Source organism: Lissotriton helveticus, chromosome 9 (genome assembly GCF_964261635.1).
Source record: "Lissotriton helveticus chromosome 9, aLisHel1.1, whole genome shotgun sequence".
Taxonomy (NCBI): domain Eukaryota; kingdom Metazoa; phylum Chordata; class Amphibia; order Caudata; family Salamandridae; genus Lissotriton; species Lissotriton helveticus.
In genome coordinates this window covers 181,293,783-181,312,204 of record NC_136070.1, presented here as the reverse complement: position 1 = coordinate 181,312,204, position 18,422 = coordinate 181,293,783, and the positions used below count along the sequence as shown (strand labels likewise).

General features: G+C 43.5%; 1 protein-coding gene across 2 annotated transcripts in view; it reads right to left on the bottom strand.

The window, feature by feature from the left end:
• Positions 1-18,422, bottom strand: part of DMAC2L (distal membrane arm assembly component 2 like) — a 176,960-nt gene that overhangs the window by 67,993 nt on the left and 90,545 nt on the right. For both annotated transcript variants that reach the window (XM_078662021.1, XM_078662022.1), the window contains one exon: positions 584-685. In XM_078662021.1, coding sequence (XP_078518147.1) covers positions 584-685 — 102 coding nt within the window. The remainder of the gene's footprint in view (positions 1-583; positions 686-18,422) is intronic.

Genomic DNA, 18,422 nt, shown 5'->3' with positions numbered 1-18,422 from the left:
TGTTCCATCTGAGGCAGGACTCTTTTCTTCAGTGAAATAAGAGGTATCCCTACCTGCAATGCAGAGATAATTGTATTAAGGCCAGCTTGGAGGAGGTCGTACAGAGAATGTACTATAGTTTGTAGGCATCGGTGACTCAAGGTGCTGGTGGTACATGTGCGTGCACCTCCTCGTAGCTCCTGGGGCTGTGGGATAGCAGGGCTTGTGACTGCTGCAGCACGAGACACGACCACTGAATTGATCAATTGACTCACTGTAACCACGGCCCAACCAAGCCTGATGACCACAAATGTTCGTCCAATGCCACAATAAATGAAAGCAAAGACTAACAATGACCGCGGCCGCAGGTTCCACTCAAACTTCCTAAGTGATGACCACAAAAAGCATTTTCTGTACAAAGTGCAGTCAAAGACTGCTTCAGATGGAAGGTAGCAGCTCAGGTACGTTTTGAAAGGTTACAATCAGTATTATGACAGAGGACACAAGACTGGCAAAACCAAGAGGGCTTGAGAGAGCAAATTCAATAAATATATGTCTATCTCTTAACATGCTTTTGTGGTGAGAGTAGAATCTCCTTTCTTACTTGTTGAAAACAGAATTCAGCCATCCCCAGAAATGCCTGTGTCCATAAGGAGAAGAAAGCTTCTGTAAGAAGAGTGGCTGGAGACACTTTCGAAACAGCATCCTGTTTAATGGAAACATCAAGTATTATTAGGTGTTCAATAAAGAATGGAGAGAATCCATCGCTATAAATGGCTGAATTAAAATGTAACAATAAACACAATATTCCACACATTTTAAGATCCCCATATACATATTTTCAAATAACTAATTTTTCCATTGTACACTAAATTATAACACTTTAAATTAACATCAGTGAAATACACGTTTAAAGTGTCTTTCCATATGAAGATGTGCATGCAGTGTGGTAGTGTGTGAGCTAAAGATATTCATATCTGACTTGACAGATTGCAACAGAATTTGCACCAACCTATTTTCATCACTATTTTTCTAACTAAAACTCAAAATAATGCATGCTGAGCACATTTTAGTAACTTTGATAACTTTTAAATGTGTATGAGTTAGCCATAGATTGCCACAGGTCTCTGCAGTGTCCATGAATACGAGCCTTTTAATTCTACATGAATTATTTACAACTGCTTTTATATTTCAGAATCCATAGTTTGCGAGATATGGCACCAGAATATTGTATTGTAAATATTGTCTGACAAAAATAGTGTGTCCTAAATATTGTTAATGGAAGTATGACCCATTGGCAGTTAATAATAGAAAATCTACACCCAATGTGGAACAATATTGAAGTCAGACGATTTTTTTGTAAACGATATTCTGACACACAACAAGTTTGTGGTAGTTACTACAGCAATTGTCAATATTTAAAATGTGCTTTAAACTTTTTGGGAATGTACCAAAATGTAGTTTTAGATTATTTTAGCTGACCATATCATGAATAATCCCACCATTGCTATGAAATATTCTTTTGAAAGTTATTTTCCCAAGGACGTAAGCAGGCCTCTGTTCTGTAATTTCATTTCAAGAGAACCCCATTGAAATCACTCTAGTACAGACTTCAAAGGCAAAAGCAAGCCATGCGTAACATTTAGAAATAAACGCGAGTTCCTAGTGATGTGAACCCGGAGATGTTTTAAGGACTGAGCAAAGTGGGTAATTACTGAAAGCTACCGCCTTCCAAGGAGCCCTGGGACAGTGAACTTTTTCTCTTTTTTTATTTTGTCTATTTCTCTAAGTTAACCTTTAACATGGAGCTTGAAGTAGTAGAAAATTGGTAATAAAATTCAAAGATATTCCAAACAGGGGCGCTTGACAGGAGCGGGTTTAGTTGGATGGAGAACAGGCACAGTAAGGTAAATTGTGGTTGTCACACAGGTTGTGTTATTTCAAGAGAACTCACAAATTACAGTTTCCTGAACAAATCTAGGATTCCAACAACAGGCTCAATAAACAGAAATTATTTTCAGCAGCATTACCCATCTGTCACCAAGGGCTCAGCAGCCTGTGGTGGCATCTGATAAACCATGACCTGACTAGCAGACACAACGCAATTAGCACAGAAAAACAATTGAGAGGAAAGCACAAATCATGTTAGTTCCCAAGAGGTTTGCAAAAAGCCCTAATGAGTTTTTCTAATAGTTCTTGGTATTTTTAGCCCGTACAATGCATAAGAACATTTAATTATTCAGAACCAAGCAAGCAATAACTCAATGTTTGTTTTTGTATGCATGCAGCAGAAGAAAATAATCATTTAACCAAAGACTTAATCGGGTGCCAGAAGCACAAAGGCTGTGTTTGGAATAACTCCATGGCACCGTGCAGCACTAACATACTTAGGGGCAGACTAAATATTTAACGGTTGGGTCAGTTAAGCAGAACTATTAACAATCGCATCTAGAAAGTGAGACATTCACAAAAAATGTATTTGGTGTGCGAAAAAAAACCCGATAAATATGCAGCCTAAAGTGAAAACCTGAAAGGAAATGTACTTGAAAAAAATAGGTATGACAGTGAAAAGATTATGCTGTGCAAAAATACCATTAGGCATTAAGGTGCTAAAAACTCCCAAAAAACAGAACTTAAGAAATATGAAAAACAGAGCGACAAAGCACAGTTTTACGGGAGAAGAGTCACAGTTTAAGATTCTTCCTAAACAGAAGATGATTGTCTAATTCTGAAATATGTCGAATAAGTGAGTTTCCAAGTTTTGCTGGAGCATGGACAAAGGATCTGCTTTCCCATCTTGCCCTACGAAACCTGGGGAATAGCAACAATTTACTTTGTGCAGAGCGCAGGGTCCTCCTAGGTAGGTACCTTTGAAACTTAGACCTAAAAAATTGAGGACCCCGATTGTGTGAAGCTCTGTGCGCTATGCACAGAACCGCAAACAAAATTCTTTTCCTTACTGGGAGCCAATGCAATTTTTTATGTTCCCAGGTACCGACCAATTAAAAGAAATGTAAAAAATAAGTTGAGTGGCTGCAATGTGTACCGTTTGAAGTTTGATTAATGATCCTTGGTTGACGTTAAGATATAATTCATTCAGGACGGATTAAGACCTTTAGGTGCCTTAAGCACTAAAAAGATTCTGGTATCCCCATATATATCGAATTCAAAATGTAACGATAATAAATAAACCTCAAAATAAAATGTTCTTTTTCGAAATGAAACAGAACTTACAGTAAGATGGAAAATAGTGTTTTGTATACTTCCACTTTATTTATAGGTTCAGCTGCACCATTTGCAGTTTTTCACAATATGGTCCATGGTAAATCCGGCAATGGAAAATTTCTATGGTGCCCCCCTTGCCTGGATGCCCAAAGCATGTGCTTATTTTGTTTAGTGGTTAACCCAGCCCTGAATGCATTACAGTAATTCAACCTCGAGAAGATCAGTGCTAGGACGACAGTTTTCTGAGCAACCTCCGAAAACATAGGAAACATTTTCTTCAGAGATCAAATGATGTTAAAGCTCTTAAGAGGAGACAGTCCGATTAACTTGGGTATTTATCAGCATTTACTTTTAAATAATTTTTCTTCATTCAATTACTGATTGCCAACATGCAGTCCCTACAATACTGAGCAACTAGATGTGAACATCATCTGTATCCTGTTACGAGTATCATCAGCATACGACTACGCTAAAACCAAAAAACTGAATAAGCTTGGCCAAGGATGAAACATACAATTTAACATGATAGGACTAAGGGATGAACCCTGTGCACCTCACAGTGTAAGGAATACTTACTTCTTACTGACTAGGTCCTTCCTGATAGAAAATAACTAAGTGGACTAAGCCCTGTGCCTTTAGTCCCAAACTAGGGGGCCGATTATGATCGTGGACGGACTTGAGTCCGTCCGCGACCCCTGAGGAGGAGGGAACGTCCGCAGGGGCTGCGACGTTCCCTCCTAGCAGATTAGGATGTGACCGCCAGGGTGGCGGTCATATCTTCTATCTTTAACATTGCGGCGGGTGCAGCTTCAAGCTGCACCAGCCGCAAGGTTAAAAATGCATGCATCGCATTTGCATGCACAAAGCGGCAGGCACCACGCAGTGCCTGCTGCTTTGTGCACGCAAATGCAGGGGTACCATAGGTACCCTCCAAGTGCACTCCCCACCCCCCTTCACCCAGGGGGCCCGCTACGGGCCCCTGAAGTGAAGGTCCGTATGCTTTTCCATGGCGGAAAAGCCGCCGCGGAAAAGCATAGTAGTACAGACATCCTAATATGCCTGGCGGTGTCTGATAGACACCACCAGACATGTTAGAACTTTTCCGCTGCGGTCGGAAGGCGACCGTGGCGGAAAAGCGGCGGACGGTCTTCCTGACCCCCCAGCCATCCTAATCTGGCAGGGGGGGGGGTCTTTGAAGGCTCCGGTGTGGTTTTTCCGCATCCTCCGGGCCGGCGGACACTTCTGCCGGCCCGGAGGATGCAGAAAAACCGCAATCCTAATCGGCCCCTAAGAAAGGTGAGCTATCAAAAGTGAAGGTGACACAGTATCACAGGGTGCAGACAAAACTAGCACGATGAATACCACAGCCACACCCACATCTACTATTGAAATGACATGAAATTACAATTATAAAGCACGACATCGCAGCACTATTGAACCGATATTGTTCATTGCTGCCACTAGGGCAGGCTCATTACAGTGTCCACTTCTGAAACCAATTTGAGATGGATCCAGCAGATCATAGTTATCAAGCAAAGCTGTCAGTTCTTGATTCAGGTGTTTTCCCAGTACTTAGCAGGAAACAGCAGCAGGGATATGGGGTGATATGAAGTCTTTAGGGCCCAGATTGGCTTTTTAATCAAAGCAAATCACTATTGCTGCTTTCAAAGCCTTCAGAAAACAACCACATTCGATTGCAGAAATACGTGTCAATGCCAAATGTTTGCCCACTACATCAGAGACCAGATGTAGAATTTGAGGCGGACACAGATCCAATGGGAAGGCCAGACTTAGTGTTCAGAATAAGGGCCTTCTCTTGAGAGGTTGAGAGAGAAGAGAAAGTGGACAAAATTGTAGTATTTGCTGCCTCCATTGAAACAGGAGCATTATATTGCACAAGCTCTAGGGTGTTGGGAAATTCTGAAAAAAATACTACAAATCTTCGCTTGAAAAAAACACGGCCAGATTATCACAAAAAGATTGTAATAACAGGATTTTTGGGACCTGAAAGCATATTTACTTTTTCAAAAAGGTTCTACGAGGGATTTGGGTGTTATTAAATTCGGAAGTGCAATATTGAGATTTCTCCTAAAAAGTGTCATGTTTATAAGCACAAATATGGACCTATATTTAATTTTTTCCTGTGAGTCGTATGTTAAATGCCATTTTTGTTTTTACTGACAACACGATTGTCTCAGCAATCTAAGATTGTCCGAGAACCATGGAGCAGATGGTTTAGCCCAATGTTCAATCACAGTTTTTAGTAGGGCAACAGTTTGAGAGGCCTTCGTAAGCCAGTCATGAAAATGAGCTGAAACCACTTCGAAAACGTGATGGGAAATATAAGAAGTAGCTATTAAGACCTGATTAAAAGTGTTTACCATCACATTTTTCCAGTCCTAAATCTTAGTCCTCATAGGGTGGCATTTCGAAAGTTTGTAAAGAAAGGCAACTTAAGAGAAAATCCAAGAGCACTATGGGCAGACTATGTGAGGGAGCACTTAGTCAACTTGAAGGAGGAGGTTGTTAGTGAAAATGCCATCAAGAGTGTAGCCAGCCAAATGAGTAGGTAGATCTACAAGTTGCAGGAGACCGAAGCTAGTCAAAATGTCAATGAGCGAGTATCAGAACAAGAGGACATTCTCAAACAAAAATTAAAGCCCCCAGAATGGTAAAGTTCAATTCCTAAGGAAAAGGTTCTAATAGGTACAAATAAGTGAAACAAAGTCTTCCCTTGGTCCAGAAGGGTACTAAATAATAAGCCCAAAAAGGTAAAGGTATCATGAATTTCCAAATAGAAGATAACTGCCTTGCACACAGGGGAGATGAGGGATGTGATGATACACTGAAAATTACTACGTAAAATATCTGACAGACCCCCCCCCATTCCTTGTTCTTGCGATCCTGACGCAAGATACTAAATCCTACAAGTAATGCCTCATCTAAATCTGGATCCGAAAAATCATGAGGCCAACTTTCTATTGCACATACGCAATTATGGTTATAGGACTTGGGAAAATTGAAAAATGTAATTTTATTCTTAATAAGGGAACAGGTTTTAATAAGAAAAAAAAGAAAGCGTTAGCGGAAAGCTGAGCTTCGTTCCCAGACAACCCAGATGAATGTGCAGCAAGAAGATCCAAAGGGAGCACCAGACAGGTATGGTGGAAGCGGCATAGTGCTTAGGAGGGGGGTGGGCGAGGGGGGTGCAGAAAAGGCTAGTGCCACTCACCCGATAATTCAAAAGGCATTTAGGTGAGTAAGTGATAGGTGAATCCCCATCCAGTTTGGGAGGTCCAAGGGTTCTGGCACATGGCAGGTGGGCTTGCCTGTGGCACACCTTTGGTGTGCCTGCTGCGCGGACGTGCTGCTATGCGGTTTAAAAGCCCACTATGCAAAGGGGGCATGGATAGGCCGTGAAACGTCAGCCGAAAATCATAATGGATAAAGTAATATAGTGAAATGGAGTCCAGAAACTCCAACTTGCATTCAAAGGCTCCCCTTTGAAGCAAGTGTACATGGAAATCAAATTTAATTAAAATAATAGTGAGAAAACCAAATCATAAATAGATTGCCTAAAATTCCCTTCCACAATGTAGCTTCTAAAATCGGAGCCAGGAACCTCCAAACCAGCAACACGTGCTGTACAAGAAAAGAAAAGGTGCACCACCAAGTGTGAGGAGTAGGATCTGATGCACACTCTAGAATGCAGTCTGCAATCCTAAGAACGGGTTAAGGACTTTGGATTTTCTAGTGACTGAAAGGGCACATCAGAACACTAGGTTACATTTGATAATATTATTTATTTGTGGTCATTTAGAAAAATATGCTAGTCATACAGCATATTTTATAGCATTACTATGTAGTTATTTATTTATAGATATTTAGAAGTTCATGGACCTGAAGCATTCACATATATGTTCATTAAATTATTTATTATGTTTTTAAAAAATCTAACGCACGTGTTATTAGCTCTAATAGTATAGCTATGGTTAGTATTGCTTGGCAGAAGTTTGGTAATTATTGCAAAGTCAGGATAGGATTGCGCTCATTACATCCTGCAGATGTCCTGCTCTAGCATATCATCGTTCGGATGTCCCTTTAAAGTAGTTATATGAGGCACATGTATTCGTCACATCACGGGAGTCTGCCAAGTCTTGGAGCGAGACATCAAAAGCGCACAGCAAACACTGGCCGCCCTTACAAAAGAGACCGACCCAGACAAAGCCACGCCGGCACAAATTGCTAATGCCAAAACCGCATATGAAGAGGCGTTAGCGAGCTTGCGCCCGTATAACTTCGCGGCATATGCGGCCCGTGCTGACAAAGAGGGTGACAGGGCGGGCACGTTATTGGAGTGGCTCGTCAGGCAAGATTCGACCCTCCCGCCAATCACGGCCATCCGCAGTACTCGAGATAGTCTATTATACTCCCAGGACTCAATCCTGCGCGCCTTTCAAGAACATTACAGATTACTATACGCTAGCCCCGCTCAGATACCTGTGGAGGCCCTTTCCCATTTCCTGAATCAACACCAACTACCCCAGATAGACCTCGACGGCCCCATCCGAGCAGTTTAGACGGCCTTCCACTAGAATTTTACCGCACCTTCACATCCCAATTGGTCCCCCAACTAGAGAGGCAGATCCAAGCGGCCCTTGAAGAGGGCGCCATACCCCAATCCATGTGCGAATCAGTTATAGTGTCCCTTCTCAAACCGGACAGGGATCCCCACCAACTGGGCTCTTATCGGCTTATAGCCCTATTACCTGCGGACTATAAAATCTACGGAAAAATCCTGGAGGCTAGATACGCCCCTATACTTCCGCAACTGATCCACCCGGATCAAAATGGATTTGTGCCGGGTAGGAATACCTCTTACAATATCCGGCGGCTGTTCCACGTACAGGGCAACTACCATAAACTGATGGCGGGTATCAGATCCTCCATACACGTTTGGAAAGATCTCTCACTAGCAGTCACGGGTAAGATAACGGTCGCAAAAATGATCCTAGTCCCAAGACTCCTATATCTCTTTTCCAACCTCCCAGTGGTTCCCCCCGCTCATTTTTCAGCGAACTAGACACCCTGCTGGGGGCCTTCATCTAGGGCTATGGCCGTAGACGTATCGCCCTTGCAAAATTGCAGCTGCCTCTCGACCAAGGAGGGCTAGGTGCCCCATCCTTTGAGGCATACTTCCTGGCTGCCCAATTACAATGGGTGTCCCATTGCACAGTGGGCCGGGCGCAGAGGGAACTGATCACTACGGCTGGACAACTTCAAACCCCCGCCATGAACCGTGACTGCTTCTCCCGAGCGGCGTGTCTGGTCCTGGATCTGGAAAAAGCCTTTGATACCCTCTTATGGGCATACTTATTTCGGGTCCTACAACACATGGGAATAGATCCCGCCTCCAGGCTTATACTAGGCTCATATACTCCACGCCCACCTCCAGAGCGGGAATACGCCCCCTCATCTCTGCCCCTTTTTCGGTCCGCCGAGGTACCCGGCAGGGCTGCCCACTCTCCCCCCTACTTTTCGCCATGGCAATGGAGCCTCTGGCAATCCACCTCTGTGCCGCAGGCGAGGAGTGAGGAATCCCGATCGCCAACTCCACCCATGCTGTGTCACTGTACGCCAATGATCCACTCATTTACATCCGAGATATTGCAGCAGACCTCTCCCCTATATTACGCATTCTACAAGATTTTGAAGAAGTGGCTGGACTCAGAGTCAACTGGTCCAAGTCCACCGTAAATCCCTTGGGACAGGCCATGCCCCAGTGCCGGCTGAGACTGGGAAACATTGACCTCTCATTGAGTCCCTAGGTGGTACGATACCTAGGAGTTCGACTATATCATACACCGAAGGACATCTACAAGGGCAACTACCATAAACTGATGGCGGGTATCAGATCCTCCATACAAGTTTGGAAAGATCTCTCACTAGCAGTCACGGGTAAGATAACGTCGCAAAAATGATCCTAGTCCCAAGACTCCTATATCTCTTTTCCAACCTCCCAGTGGTTCCCCCCGCTCATTTTTCAGCGAACTAGACACCCTGCTGGGGGCCTTCATCTGGGGCTATGGCCGTAGACGTATCGCCCTTGCAAAATTGCAGCTGCCTCTCGACCAAGGAGGGCTAGGTGCCCCATCCTTCGAGGCATACTTCCTGGCTGCCCAATTACAATGGGTGTCCCATTGCACAGTGGGCCGGGCGCAGAGGGAACTGATCACTACGGCTGGACAACTTCAAACCCCCGCCATCCATCGCATGCTGCTGCCAAGGGCTGTGCCGCCCCCAACCAAGCCACTCCAACTGATGATAGCGCGCGCCTGTCTCACACGCATCCACAGAATGCACCGCGCTGCACCTCCGTACTCCCCTCTCCTGCCGCTGGTAGGGCTTCCCAAAGGCCGCACACACTACATGGAGAGAATGCTACACATATGGACCAAACACGCCCTGACGGACATAAGGACGCTATAGACATTTGAGGCACTCATGAATTACTTTGACCTCCCCAGGGGACAGTTCCTGTTGCATAGGCAGCTCCTAGATGACTGCTGCAAACAATGGCACACAATTGATACAGAACCCCCTACACAACCGGTCCACCATGCAATTCTACAGATGGGCCCAGGGCGACACGTAGTCACCTGGATATACAAAGCCATACGGTCCCTTAAACAACCCACTCTTGCACCCCTCAGGGAAAAATGGGAAACCGACTTTCGCAGGCCATTACATGATAAAGAATGGATAAAAGCACTTGCATATACCAAGAAGGTATCCCACAACTACTGCTTCGAAAACATGCAGTTGCACATCCTGCATCGGGCATACCTCACTCCAAAGAAACTCCAGAAGTATTTCCCCGACATCTCCTTCGCCTGCCCTAGATGCCTGTAGCCCACTGCCTCATTTTTGCACATGCTATGGGACTGTCCATCACTCTACAGCGGACATCCACACTACCCTTAGAACGGTCACGGGACTTCGAGACCTCTACATATGGGAAGCTAACGCTCTTGGTATCTGTAAGCATCACAAGCACATGAAAGTAGAAATGTGCTTTGCCTCCTTAGTGCTCCTCCTGGTCAAACAATGCATCACTATGCATTGGAAGGCACCAGAAGGCCCTACCCTGGTGGCTTGGGTGGGCGCGGTCAAGAAATGAGGCGCAGCGGAAGAGGGAATACTCCGAGGGGAGGAAGTCCAGGGAATTCGCAAACAACCAATCTCCATGCCGTGGGCCATGCTACTCCGCTCCTTTACACAAGAAACGCTAACAGTGGCAGAAACACGGATGGGCGGCTCCCTCAGGGCCGCTATAGCCCTTGCGGATGCTTGGGAGGGTATGCAACGGGCCCAGACACCCGACGGGCCATGCCTAATGGCCCCCAACAACCCATCACCGCACCCTCATACAGACAGCTCCTAACAATCCCCCCCCCCGCACCTGCACAACTCCAACACGACGTCTCGCAATAGTGCAGCATTCAGGCGCTCATATACACGCGATCGCAACATATGACACAGTGCATCCCAGTTCTATACCCCAAGTTTGTTCAAGGTTAGAATATGGCTGACATTCATTAACTCCTGCGAGAACACATGCGGGTACACACGAGGGATAATGTACCTCACATCCCAACGCGGCACAGCGGTCATCCTGCATGAACGTTAAATGTATCTGGACACAGGCCTCTAAGGCTCATCACCAAGCAACAGACTGAGCGGGAGGGCTCTACGACCTTCAAATTATACGCTCTTATGTCAATGTATGATGTACCCGTGCCCTATCACTTGTACGCCAATACCATCGGCAGTGAAAGATGTGATGTATGTAATAATCTCAAATGCCATTAAAAATGTTTTACAAAAAATCATTGTTAGGATGTACAAGCAATCGCCGACTCGGCCAGGAAGCTACCTAATTGTCTCCTAGCTATCCACCAATGGATGTCACTGAACTTCCTGCAATCAAATGCTAACAAGACAAAACTGTTAGTAAGATGCAGAATACTTGATAGATGAGCTAAAGCTCTCTGTCCCACAGCTCCACACGTATACCATCTACCTGGGGTTTACCTCGATTGCAACTGTTTGTGGCTCCTCACATTAAAACTGTGGTCTCATCTTTCTATTTTTCAACTTAAATTATAGAAAAAGGCACTTATGTTTCTGGCACAACACTTACATGGCCAAGTCATTGGTTTATGTGTTCTATCAAACTTTGACTCGTCCCTTATCGGAGTCTCAATGAAATTACCTTGCCCCAGTTGCAGCAAGTTGTGTTCTATCAAACTTTGACTCGTCCCTTATCGGAGTCTCAATGAAATTACCTTGTCCCAGTTGCAGCAAGTTAAAAATGTTGTTGTTCGGGTTGCCCGGAAGACTGGGAAAAACTGACCACATTACCTTGGCTCATACCAAATGCTTTGCATCTCTGTAAAGTACATCATTTCTTTCAAGACTATGCCTAATGCACAGGGTTTTTATTAACTGAAATATCTCCCTTAGCATTCTGTTTTACCTTGTGCAATAATTACTTTATAGTAGTTATCTGCTCCTCACCATCCCTAAGATTAAAAGATCTAGGGGGTAGCCCCTCTCTGTTCATGGCTCTCAGCTATGGACTGTACTGACTTTGCAATAGAAATCCATCTCCTCGCATTCTGGGTTTGGGTAAGCTTTGAAAACATCCCTGTTCTGTTAGTCCAGCTTATGTTCAAATCCCCATTATCTCCTACTTGTTTCATTTTTAGTGCCAAGATGCCCTTTAGGTGAAAATTGCGCTTTATAAGTTTGCTTCCATTCCAAGTAATTCTGCCTACTTTGCAAACCAGCTTCAGAGAATCGCAGAAGCGGATGGAGGGAATTCAAATAAAAAATTTTTTTAAATGAACTTATGACATGCATGGAATTTGCCCAACAATGCAGTTTATCCTGTCTGAAAAGGGCCTAGCCAACTTAGCCTCATCTAGGCTAAGCAAGTGGGACCCGCCTCACCTCACTTCTGTTGATTTAACCCCACAGCACTTACTACATAATAAAGGTGAAACAAACAGGTAGAAATGTGAAATGATCTTCTGCACCAAACAGAAACACCACAGACAGCTGTCTGAGCATACCAAGAGTAGTGACACTAGTTGCACCTCGAAGGGTCTCATTATGAGATGTCTGGTAATTAGAGGGGGAAATACTGGGGAAGAGGAAAGGATTGTGGGTACGGGGAATTATGGAAATGTAGGTAAAAAAGGGTACTTTGTGTTATATGGTAATGCAACCGTGGATCATGACGCATCCCTGCATTACGCTGTAACGCAATTACTACATCAGTTTCACTTCATTTTGTAATATACCTTGCCTAGCAGTGAATACTGCCCCCCTTTTTTTACCCGAGTATTTCTATTTTTCCATCATTCCCCTTACCCTCAACCATGTAATACCCATTTTCTGCTCTGGTGACTTAAGTTAATGCTACTTCGCAAGTTTTCAGGACTACCATCCATCACCATCTACCATTTATTATCATCAGTTACTATAGGTAGCTATCTTATTATTGACTGATTACCACCTTTATTTTCCGGTGCACGTTTGGGTGTTTTTACAGTCAGTGGTGTGAATTTCATAAGTATATCTGTTTCCCTCCAATCAATAGTTGTCTAAAATTTTAGAGACACTTTAAGTACCAACTATAGTATGCTTTTCTATAGGGCAGGACAGCATTTCAACTACTGAGATTCTTGGAATTACTGGAGGAATCTCACTGTCTTCAGGGTTGGCTCTTGCTTTGGACTACAATTTCTCGCACAATTATATTGGACTCTACCCTCTTCCATCTCCTATTTGCTTTTGTCATTACCCCTTACTTTGATCTAATATTGGTATTTTAACATCTGTCTACTTACAGTATTGAACAATTCATATTGACGAAACACGTGTTTGCTGTTTCTTTATTCCCCTCGAGAGCTCTCGACACTTATATCATTATTTGCCTGTTAATTGACACCGCTGCCTTTCTTGCTACAAGGACTGTTACACATGGATTGTATATTGTAAATACAAGATCATCTGTGTTCACATATGCAGATTGTGATATAAAATGTTTAAAAACATCATAGGAACAAATTCCATATCACATTGTATAATAAATAGGACCTCACGGTCCATCTCCACAACTATCTGAGCTTATACTCCTATATTTTATGGATTGTTGTTACTCTCTAGGTGTGCTTCAGATCATATCTTCGTTGTTTAGGACAAGGTTTTCCTTCCTTGCTAAATTTGCATCCTTCTGTAGAACGGTGCTGTCTAAAGTAACACATTTCCTTTCTTACTTTTTTTTTTGATACAGTTTTATGTTGTGCGAACTGACCTGAAGGTATTGGAGCGCTTTACATGAGCACCAGTTATGTTACACAAGGACACATTCATTTTTGGTAGGCACAGGAAGATTACGTGATTTGCTTAGAATCACAGGATGTTGAGAGGACGCCATGACTCAAATCTGGTTCCCCAGCTCCAAGGTCGGCAGCTCTTGCCGTTGCACTACATCCTCTCCCCCTTTAAATTTGCTCTGTGAACTACAGCCTGTATACTTTGTTTAGGAATGAATGGTTACATGTTTCCCATCGCTACTAAGTCCTCTACTACTTAAAACAATCCAACTTATGTCATAGCATTAAGAAATATCAGGATACTACATTTCGTGATAATTCAGTTCCAACCAAATTCACACCATCTAAGTGTTTTTCTCAAATGAACTCCTGAGTTGACAACATGGCACCATGTAGATAATAAATCGATTCCTACAATCAATTTTAAAAGATTGTTCTCCGCATCAGTAATGCAGGTGTAAAGCATGCTACATTTATTAACTACACCTCCATATATACAAATGCAGTGTAGTCCAATATAAGGAATACAGGCCTTTTGCTACAACCCCTTTTTTAATGGTTTTCCTATAAAGAAGGATAAAAAATATATAAAGCTATTTATAAGTACAAAAAGGCATCCCAGAGGAGGTACACAACACGAGAGGTACCAGACGTCTAAAAGTGGGAGCCTATGAAGTACTCACTCTGTGAAAAGACAAAACCAACAGGTCAATGTGCAGATTATCCACGATTGAAATATATAATCATACCAGGAGAAGAACGAAGAGAGAAACCTGAAGGGAAAGAAGAGCCCCAGAGGTCCTTGGAAAAATTCCCATCAGCCTGCTCAGTAGCAGAATATCGTCATATGGGTAGAATGGTTGACAAAAGCAATGTCCATTATGCCCTTCCTTAGGAAGCACCCAAGGCTAGCAACAACTTAGGACCATTGCGTTGACCCTCAACCAACAGAGACACAGACTGAAAAGGATTGAATTGCAGTGCTCAAAAGAATATGTGATAAGGAAAAGAAACAAGGTTCATAATCCAAGTGTTGTTAAAAAAACCTACCTTGATGTCATAAGAAAACTTTATTGGGTCTGACCATCAAGGTGGTATGGTTAAAAGCAGAGTGCCAATAGCATGCAAGAAATTGCTATTAATCATGAATTTTAATTGGTCGACATGTTTCAGCCTTGAAAAGGCTTTCTTCAGGACCTATGATATACTACTGCAATAAAGAAAAAAACGTGAATACACTTACTGGGTAAAAGCCTCAATAAGTGAGTCTGTCCTCCAAAAAGTAAGGAGTCAGAAAACTTCTCCTGTATATAAAACAATCAAAATACAAAGCGACAAACATGATTTGTTATTGTCTGCAAAGGAAACATCTAAGTGTGAAGTACACTATAGGCTCCTACATAGATCCACTCACCCGAATTGCAGGGAGGAAAAACCTCACCTCACCTGGCACTTGCTCACAGTGAAGGAGGCCACGCACTAAGAAGCAGAAAGAAGAAAGTACAACAGCATACGTATCATTACATGAGTTTTTTAGAAGATCAACACTCACAATAGTGTAAATAGGGAGACCCTGTGTCATGGCGACACCTCTGACCCACGGGCCTCTAGAGGGTATGGCATCCCTCTGCACGGCCGCACATCGAGCTTAAGTTCAAACAGGCCCGTCAACCCAGAGGGCCGGAAAACTGTGCAGAATTAAATCCCTGTTGAACGAGTAAGCCCCATTCAAATATTGACAAAGACATCTCCTTACACTTAAGGTGTCTTAAAGATCTATACGGTCTATAAAAGCTCAGAGGCAGGTCGCCAGTAGGTCAAAAAAGTGCCCAAACCCCAGCTTGTAATTATAGAAACAGGTCTACACAACACATGCTCGTAGAATGAAGGCAGCCCCCGTGTCCGGCCCCAAGCGCTCACCTCTCCGTCGTTACCTCGCTCAGAACTGTGAGCCGAGGGGGAGGTGAGGACATCAGGACAACGACACGGTAAAGTAGTCAGACTGCGGACCTACAAGGGAACGAGGCCGTCTCCTTTGGCGGCCAATCAAATGCGAGCAAGCCAAGGCGGACCTCATTCCATATGCGTGCAGTCCTAGGGGGCTGTTCAGAGGCGAACAGGCCCCGCTATTGGTCCGTTTCGGGACCAATCCATAACGCGCACAGAGAAGTTGCATATGTGGTTTCAAAGCTGTGCCGCGATTGGGTCGAATTGTGGCCCAATGGAGTTCATGCTAGTCCGTGTTAGGTGACACGGTAAAGTAGTCAAATTGCGGACCTGCAAGGGAACGAGGCCGTCTCCTTTGGCGGCCAAACAAAAGCGAGCGAGCCAAGGCGGACCTCATTCCATATGCATGCAGTCCTAGGGGACTGTGCAGAGGCGAACAGGCCCCGCTATTGGTCCGTTTCGGGACCAATCCATAACGCGCACAGAGAAATTGAATGTGTGGTTTCAAAGCTGTGCCGCGATTGGGTCGAATTTTGGACCAATGGAGTTCATGCTTGTCCGTGTTAGGTGAACTAGTACAACACGAGTTGGCCATGCATACGGCAGAATACTTAATATTACTCTGCAGGGACAAATAGAACTACCAGTCCAAAAATAGACTGATCATGCTCAAAAACGGACCACTTTCAGCGCTCCGTTCTCTCATACTCCCTGGAAATGGACTGTTGGTCAAATATCACGTCTCTCATATCCAGACATAAACCATTCACAGAGGGCCATCTGTTCTAATGCAAAGCATTGCAGCCTAGAATAAGCTCACACACAGTCAAACCAAATGACGCAGTTACATCAAATCCTATGTCCTCCCTCAGTGCCCCATGATGGTATGGGCTCGCCCTTAAATGGAGGCATGAACCAACGTTTAGGAGAAAGCGTGAGAGGGTGTATGCACGCTCACATCGCATCACAACCTGTCCGATGGTATAGGCCAGCACGAGTACAAAGAGCCAAAGGCAAAACGCCACTTTACTCAAAGGTAGAACAGATCGAGGGACCATGGCAGATTCATGAGAAACTGGTACCAAAGGTGTATTTAGAAAAACAGAGCCTTACAGTTGTAACCACGGGATGTCATCATTCAGCCCCTCCGTGTCACTCCGTAATTTATACACCCACTTTTGTTCCCTTCTCAGTAAGAACTGTGAGATATCTGTTATGTGGTCAGGTATATAAGGCTGTTCCAGGACCACCCACTGTAGGTCATTTGCCGTATGCTTCGCTTGTATAAAATGGGATGTAAGGCGAGTTGCTTGCTTACTGCGTCTGATCGTACTCTTGTGTTCTTGGACGCGTAGTTTGATTTTCCTCGTTGTCATCCCAATATATCTCAGCATGCATGGGCAAGTGATCTGGTAGATAACTCTTTTTGTATTTTGATTGTTTTATATACAGGAGAAGTTTTCTGACTCCTTACTTTTTGGAGGACAGACTCACTTATTGAGGCTTTTACCCAGTAAGTGTATTCACGTTTTTTTCTTTATTGCAGTAGTATATCATAGGTCCTGAAGAAAGCCTTTTCAAGGCTGAAACATGTCGACCAATTAAAATTCATGATTAATAGCAATTTCTTGCATGCTATTGGCACTCTGCTTTTAACCATACCACCTTGATGGTCAGACCCAATAAAGTTTTCTTATGACATCAAGGTAGGTTTTTTTAACAACACTTGGATTATGAACCTTGTTTCTTTTCCTTATCACATATTCTTTTGAGCACTGCAATTCAATCCTTTTCAGTCTGTGTCTCTGTTGGTTGAGGGTCAACGCAATGGTCCTAAGTTGTTGCTAGCCTTGGGTGCTTCCTAAGGAAGGGCATAATGGACATTGCTTTTGTCAACCATTCTACCCATATGACGATATTCTGCTACTGAGCAGGCTGATGGGAATTTTTCCAAGGACCTCTGGGGCTCTTCTTTCCCTTCAAGTTTCTCTCTTCGTTCTTCTCCTGGTATGATTATATATTTCAATCGTGGATAATCTGCACATTGACCTGTTGGTTTTGTCTTTTCACAGAGTGAGTACTTCATAGGCTCCCACTTTTAGACGTCTGGTACCTCTCGTGTTGTGTATGACTTAGTTGGGGGACAAGGTACCATTAAGTCTTTAAACATTTCTCCCCTTAGGCCCTCCCCTACCCAGTTTGGTTTGTTTTATCCCAGAGGAGGTGCCATACCCCACAAGTAGAACTATCTTTATTTTACTGTATTTAAAGTTATAGCCTTTTTCTTATCTGGCAGGATCCTAAAAGTACTGCTAAACTCTAGCAGGGAAAAAAATATACATTTGAGGAATCTTGCATGGTATCAAAATGTAAAAGTTACTAAACATGGTAATTTGGATGTATGTGATTTCACGGAAAAACAATTTCATGGAATACCATTACTGAGAAAACATTTCATCTAAACAGTTTAATGGAATTTTTCAGAATAAATGGCATTTACTTTTCATTGAAACCAATTCACAGAATGTCTTTTTGGTTCAAATCGGCTTTTAAATACTTATTTTTTGAAGTGTAAATGCAATGCTTGCAGGTCTTACTTTCAGAAACAGTTTTGTTTATTTCAGTGCTTTACTTTAGGGGACAATATTTCATATTTATATTTTGTACAGTGTCAAACAATTACTTTGGATGCTTTTAATTCTCTCACACATCACCACCTGTAAACACCATCCATCGCTGACCGCTCAAAACCCCTGAACTCTAATACCCCTCCTCACACTCATCTATAAAACCTAAAAGCAGTTTCTAATCCACCACCCCTGAACCATAAAATCACTCACTACCCCTAACCCCACCCATTCCTGA